We start from the raw sequence: 7,800 nt of genomic DNA on the forward strand, positions 1-7,800 counted from the left end.
GAAAGGGGGAACCGATTACAAGGACCTACATATAACCTCGTCCCTGGAGGATGGACAGAAAGGCGGGTGAAGGGAAACATAGGACATTGTAAGTTATGATAAAATAATAATTTATAAATTATTAAGGGTTCATGAGAGAGGGGCAAGTGGGAAGGGAGGGGGAAAATGAGGAGCTGATATCAATGGCTCAAGTAGAAAGTAAATGTTTTGAGAATGATGATGGCAACATTTAATATTCTTATTAAATGCTTATTTTCATCTTATTAAACTTACTCCAGCAGCCCATTTTGTGGTTATGCCTTCTTCCATAAATGAGATTCTAGTTTCTTTAAGTCGTAAAGGAGGGGTAAGAGATCTTCCAGGTGACAAAGAGGGAGATGCTAAAGGTGTTATTCGAAGACCAGATCTCAGGATGGACTGAGGAGTGAACTCTGCAAATCCAGCGGAAGTCACTGACATGGCCAATGTTTTAGCTTTCTATGACAAAGCGAATAAAATTCTACCATTAGTCGTTATAAATGTCACTTACATAAGAGCAGGCTACATCATCAACGTGCCTATTTTCCTATCTCAAACGAACACATTTAACCCTAAAGTACATAAATCACGCACACAGAAAATATTACATGACTGAAAAGAAAATTAAAAATTATATTCAATTTTATATAAGTAAGGCTGGTGTGAGACATCAAGTCAAGTCAGTTTGGTCACATAAAAACCACACAGAACAGAGTAGAACTGCGTATGGGTTTCCAAGGCTATACATCTTTAGGAGATCACAGATTCTCTTTTGAGGGGTGGCTGGTGGATTTGAACTGTTAACCTATGTGTAAACCGCTATGCCACCATATATATATGAGAGATAACAGCGTCAAAAAGTTTCCTAAACTGCATAACCTTTATGGAAGCATCTACAGGTCTTTTCTCCCACAGAGCCATTGATGGGTTCAAACCTTGTGGCCAACAGGTGAGTGAGTAATGATTCACACCACTAGGGCACCTTTAAGCGAGACTACAAAACATAACCGATAATTATTCTAAAGGCTTTGGTTATTTCTACTGTAAAGTTCAACTTCAAAAATAAAGTGCCAATTGGTAAGATAAAAATTAAGTGTTGGGAATCTGACAATTCTAACGTTAATAAATATTTTAGGATGTGCATTTATTGAAATGCCTTTTATTCAATTTGAAAAACACTTCCCTGGCTTCACTATAAATGTTGGCCAACTAGAAAAAGAGCACAAAAACAATTGAAGAGAAGACAGCTTCTGGGTTCCACACCTAACCACTGAACAAGAAGCTAATAATTAACATCTATAAAGACACTTTAAAACTGAGAAAATTTAAGATGATTGTTCCCAGTTATCGCAAGCTTAGCAGCAGCCATTTAAAAACAGATATTCTGAGGGCAGGAAGAAATAAAATTTTAAAAGTTTCATCAATAAAGTCAGAGAATAAACCAAAGAGCATAAAAGGACTTGCAAGATGGAAGAAATAACTATGTGCTGGTATCAGAAAAAATGAAACCAAGCAAATCAAGAAACTTTGCAAAGGACAAAGATCAATTTATAATAACTAAGTGAGTCTTACATACATTCAAAACAACAGTGACCATCTAGTTATAACACTAATTAAGCTAAGTTAAAGATGTAAAAACATCTTTAGAAACAAATTAAACTAAACATTTTAGAAATAAATTAAAAAAAAAGCCGTTTAAAGATATCAATTATCCGATATTAGTTATGAAAAACATATGATCTAATCCTGAAAAATAATTCCTAGCTCCATACGCTAGATATGTGATACTCACCTTAACTATAAGTGGAGTTTCAAGTAAATGTAATTCTGAAGCCCTACAGATGTTTTCATCTGACCCTTTTGACTGGCTTAATGGCGAAGAATTGGATGCTACATACAAACGAGATCTTGTGGGAGGGGTTTGCTGAGTAACATCCAAAGACTGAGAAGGCTGAGGGACAGGACGAACCAAATCCAGCAGTCTGTAATTAGAGTATACATATGAATAGAAAAATCCTCAATACTTATTTCTTGAGCTCTTCTAAAGAAATTAAAACAAACCCATATTCCATTTTATAAAACCAAGAAATTCTATCTTTACTAGAGATGACAGCATTATGAAAATAAAAATCCAGTCATACACATTAATGTGACCCAAACCGCACCTACCCCCATTTGCTTAAAAAGTCAGAAAATGATTGATGGAGTAGAGCATGTGTCCAAGCGTGCGCACGCACACACACAATAATAATCCTATTGCCCTCTCCCCTCTTTGCTGATATCTACCGAGAACTAATTATCTGCCGGCAATTTATTTTCAAATGAAGATAAATTGCTAAGTAATTTAAAATATAATACATCTTAATAAAATACAAATACACATTTATGTATTATGTAAACTGATTGCTCACTTTTAAATACGAGCTATTCAATAAGGAATCAAACAAGAGAGTTAGTTAAATGCTTTCTATTGTGTAAGTATTATGCCTGAGGTACCTATTTATGAATGACTAGTTCCCAAAAGCAGAGCCTGTACAACAAATGGCTCATTCTTAGTAAAAGCAAAATTAACAATATGAAATATTTTAGTAAGGAGCTTTCTAAAGGATTGTAAATATTGCATTAAGTCCTAGGATTTCTACAACTGAAACGCTTTTTAAATTATGACCCAAATAAGGAATAGATTTTGGATCACACATATAAACTGAACAAAAAGTATATAAAATAGTACCTGCCTTTTACTACATGTGATCTCCACTGATTATTTATACTAATATATTTCATTAAAAATTGGCTAATCAGAAATGTGTAGTTTTTATAAACATACAACTCAACGATGAAAATGAGTTTGAAAAATACAAAACCAGGGAATAATTTTTATGAAAGATAAATCATTTCTGCTTACTCTCTTCCACTGACTTCAAAGGATTATCAATGGCTACATAACATTTTATCAAGCTCTTAGTAAAAGTCCTAAAATTTTTAATACAATGTTCCCTCTGTCCAGTCCACCCTACCCAATCCCCTTATCTACTTAAGTAAAAAAGGACCAAGAAAATGTGACTGATAGGGGGAAAAAAGACTATCAGTAATGACTTCCATTAAAAAGTTCTTTATCATAATTAAATGGAAATTCTGAGCATAACTAGAGTATAAAAGGAAAAAGTCCCTTCAAACTTTGAAAATAAGCCAATTATATACACTTTAAATGACTCTGGCCTTAATTGTTTTTAAACTGGTAACTAACCCTGATTATCTTATCCTTAGCACCAAAAATTCAGATAAATTTATTCTTATAATCGATAAAAGTTTATCAAAATTTGCAAAAATCACAGGTAGATTACTAAGGATGATAGACCAATACATGAAGAAACACTTGTTTGGCCTCTGCTATTGATGACTATAAAAAAATATTTAAGGTTCTTAAAATAAATACCTAACTCATAATTTGATCTAAAATGTATAGGTTGAACTTAACTACTTACTTTCCTAATATCATAAGATATAAAAGAATAATCTGTATCATAAGCCATTAAGATATTCTAGTAGGTTCTGCTGGAAGTGTTATGGGACCCCTCTGCAATTTCCCTCCACACCTAAAAAATAGTCTAGTAATATCAATGGGGGAGTTGGGTGGGAAAATTATTCCAAAAGTTAAACACTGTAGTTGTAATTATCATGTAATAATTTGAGGATGATTGAGAAAATTCTTACCTAGAAATATTTTGCGATGTTTTTGAAACTGGTGTCCCAACAAATGCCTCAGGCAGCTCCGGGTCTGGTAGAGAATAAACTATAGGAGATGGTTCTTCTACATCAGGACTACAAAGAAAGTGAGAATTTCACTCAAAGGAAACAATGAAAATGCTTGAAGGTGAAATTGAGGAGTCCTAGTGGCACTGTGGTTACGAGGTGGGCTGCTAACTGTAAGGTCAGTAGTTCAAAACCACCAGGAGCTCCACGGGAGAAAGACAGGGATGGAGTGGGGGGTTTCCTACGCCCACAGAGTTACAGTCTAACTCACAAGGGCAGTTCTACTCTGTCCTAAAGGTTGCTATGTGTGGGAATCAACTCGATGGAAGTGTTGTTTTTTTTTTAAGGTGGAATTAAATACTACACACATTTTTGCATTAACAATATACATATGTCACTTAAATGTAAAGATAAAAACCATTCTTGTAAGAAAAGTAGCCCCATTAATTGGCTTGTTATAAATGTTGCTGATGTACAGGAAAGATTAAAAATTAGCATGAAGAAAAACATACCTACAGTAAGGAGACATGATGTTTTTAGGTTCACTGCTTGCCCAGACTTCTCCAATTTTAGATAACACATTATTGATGAAAGCAGATCTTGTTAACACAGTCCCTGTTACAGCTTGCTTTGGAACTGCTGATAAAGGCTTGGGTTTGGAAACTGTAAGATAAGAAGAATGCAGTAGTATCTAATTTCATTCTAACCATCAAAACAAGAATTATTTTCAAATAAAGACCATAAGATAAACATATTTAGAATTATGTTTGGTTTAAGTAGAAATTTAATAATTTCAGCTTTTAAGAAGTGGGGATAAATTAATTCTACCTGTTCTCTAAGTTGGACAAGATTCTTTAACTAAAATGCACATGAATAAACTGGGAAGAAAGACCTTGTGATTACTTCTAAAAACTATTCAATAAAAAGTCTAATTTCCCAACCAATAATGATAATGGCACAGGATAAATAACTGTTTCTTCTTAATAGTCACATTATTAAGCTAGGAGGCAACTTGGCGGCAGCTAAAACACAGTACTCGATAAACTACAAAACACTCCTGAGAAAGCCCTGCACTTCTTAGCAAGGATAGCAACTAAAACCATTACTCTGATGAATCTGAGAATGCTGCAAAAGTGAGCTAAATACAAGATCAGGCTGGTGTCAGAACGGTATTCGGCATCTTTTCTAGTCCAATAATTTATGATATTCCTCAATGAAATCTTACCTCGCAAAACCGATGATGCTGTCAGACGGTACGGCTTAGCTCTTTCGGTGGCTAATTTTCTCTGGACTCTAGGAAGTATTTTTCCATATTGCTCTAATATGGAATTTCGAGCCATTGATCTCTCACGTAAGCGGGGATCACGATCACTCTGTTGAATAGATCATAATTGGTAAAAATGTAATCTTAACAATATTATATTCTAGAGCCATATATTCAATATTTTAATGCTAATTATAAATATGCAATGCTTTCTTCCTATCTACATATCCATTCTTCCAAATCAAGGACCTCACACACAAAATTCATTGCTTTATTGATCCTTACCTATCAATAAAGTCTTTCCTGATTCTTCATAACTAATAAAATAGTTACTATTTATTAAGAATATACAGGTGTCAGGCAACAAGGCACTTTTACACAAAACTTTCTGTAGCCTCACAACCTCATTTTTATTTTTTTAGCCTCACAACCTCATTATTTACAAATGCAGAAACTCAGTTCAGAGGTGGAATGAATGGTTTCAAGTACACAAATCACATTAGGAATCAATCTGACTGCTAAACCCCATGTTCTTTATATTATATAAGTCCTACTGTTATCTTCTACCTCTTCTTATTTTACCTAACTGAGGCCATTAGTCTGACAAGACTATAGACAGGCACATGATGATACAGCATATATAAAAGAAGCATGTAAATAATGCTGTTCCTAATTCCGCTACAGAAGGTGAGAAGGGTCCCACATTCCCAAATTCAAGACTGTATGAGGGCATTACCAGACTGCAAGATCCCACATAACTATTACAATGAAGAAGGGGAAAAAACCTCCTCCAGTTTTCCTCCCGTAAAAATCAACTTAAACCGTACCATAAGATTAATCTTCAGAGTTTGGTTCAGCTTCAAGGCAGGAATATAATTGGCACGCTGCAAATGGTGAACTAGAAGGAATTCATGATTCTGAACACTGGCACTGGACTGTAAAAATCTCACTAAACACTCCTGGGAAGAACAAGAGAGATTTGTAAGCAACTGATTTTTTCTTGAATTCCTGACATGTTTCCATTGTTATGTCGTTACCTGCTCCATGTCTGTAAATGGTAACTTCAGTAAATCCTCCATTAAGCACATTTCCTGACAAACTTCATACGTGTGCTTTAGTAACTCTTCTACGTTGAATCTATCAGAATGATGGCGCAACAAAGTCCAAGCTTCAACTACACACCTGAAATCAATATTTGCAGTTTATTTAGTTTTAGAAAATTGTGTAAAACAAATAATCCGTCCAAGGAATCTGAACTATGTAATTTATAAGCACTTAAAAAAAAATCTATTGAATAATAATCATTTGCTACTAAAGTCAATGGAAGACAAAGCCTTTTACCCTTAATTATATGCTGGCCTGTATTTAAGATACTAAGTATAAAATACTCAGTATACAGGAGAGTTCAAAGAAAACAACAAACTAATGGATTTGCACAACCCAGCTGGTAACTGAAACACTGGTGGGATATAACAAGGAAAAATTAGAAATGACACTCAGCATGAAAAGAATAAAAAGAGGAAATGAGCAATGACCCATAGGTAGAAATAAGTAGTGTGTATTCATTATAATATGAAGGACACAGTTTGATAGATTTTGGATGATTTGCTGTAAAAGCTGCCTGGAAGACGTCTATCAGTTTTATTTATGACGATGCACTGAGATTTCTGCTGTGGGCAATAGAGGTTGCTGGCAGTCACCAGTTTACTCCTGTTACCGTGCCCCACAGTTGCTGAGTGGTCATGAATTAATGCCTATTTGCGTTACAGTAGTTTATAGTTTGTAAGCCTGAAAGCAATATAGGTCTTTATGGGAGCCAGCTGCATGGGATAGGTATGGCTTAAAAGAGCTGGTCATCAAAGTGTTTTAAAAGAAGTTGTATTTCTTAAATAAGAATCCTTCTAGAGTCAGACAGGGATTCTGGGAACTTAAAAAAATGTCAATGTTTAACTCTCACACCCCCATGATAGTAGTAAAACAACATAAAAGCTATGACCTAAGAATCTAACAGCAAGAACAGAGTCTAGGGAAATGGGAATAACACATAAGGATTTATATACAAGAATATATACCGATAGATTACAAGGAACCCTTGAGGCAGATACGAGTTATTAAAAGTACTGCTTTAAAATATAAAAACCTTGTTGTTGTTAGGTGCTATTGAATTGGTTCCCACCCACTGAAACCCGATATACAACAGAATGCAACACCACCCAGTTCCATACCATCCTCACAATTTGTAAGCTTGAGCCCATGTTGCAGCCACGATGTCACTCCATCTCCTTAAGGGTCTTCTCTCTTCACTGCCCCTCTACTTTACCAAATATAATGTACTTCTCCAGAAACTGATCTCACCTGACAACATGTGTAAAGTATGCAAGACAAGTCTTGCCATCCTTGCCTCTAAAGAGCACTCTGGTCATACTTCTTCCAAGACAGATCAGGTTGGTCCTTTTAGCAGTCTATGGTACTTTCAATAATCTTAATATCAAAATGTGAAGCTATTGCTGTTCAACATACCCTCCCCTCTATGTCTATACACTTCTGAAGGTGGTGTTTCCAACTATATTAATCCTTCCGAAAAGAGCTCTGGTGGCATTGCCAGGTAAATGTTAGACTGCTTACTACAAGGCTGGCAATTCAAGCTACCAACTGCCCTGCAAGGAGAAAGATGAGACTAATCTGCTCTCATAACCCTGTATAATGAGTTTGGTTTTTTTGCTTTTATTGGTTAAATACTGAGTGATGCGGGAAGCATAGAAAGA

At 35.1% G+C, this 7,800-nt stretch overlaps 1 protein-coding gene across 1 annotated transcript in view; it reads right to left on the reverse strand.

Moving 5' to 3' along the window:
* Positions 1 to 7,800, reverse strand: part of AHCTF1 (AT-hook containing transcription factor 1) — an 84,162-nt gene that overhangs the window by 25,981 nt on the left and 50,381 nt on the right. Inside the window, exons 22-28 of the mRNA XM_004699964.2 lie at positions 6,073 to 6,217; positions 5,863 to 5,994; positions 4,997 to 5,144; positions 4,284 to 4,434; positions 3,733 to 3,840; positions 1,811 to 2,000; positions 274 to 477 (exon numbers count right to left, since the gene is read on the reverse strand). Coding sequence (XP_004700021.1) covers positions 274 to 477; positions 1,811 to 2,000; positions 3,733 to 3,840; positions 4,284 to 4,434; positions 4,997 to 5,144; positions 5,863 to 5,994; positions 6,073 to 6,217 — 1,078 coding nt within the window. The remainder of the gene's footprint in view (positions 1 to 273; positions 478 to 1,810; positions 2,001 to 3,732; positions 3,841 to 4,283; positions 4,435 to 4,996; positions 5,145 to 5,862; positions 5,995 to 6,072; positions 6,218 to 7,800) is intronic.

Source organism: Echinops telfairi, unplaced genomic scaffold, assembly GCF_000313985.2.
Source record: "Echinops telfairi isolate 266 unplaced genomic scaffold, ASM31398v2 ScPeMD7_7424;HRSCAF=8462, whole genome shotgun sequence".
Lineage (NCBI taxonomy): Eukaryota > Metazoa > Chordata > Mammalia > Afrosoricida > Tenrecidae > Echinops > Echinops telfairi.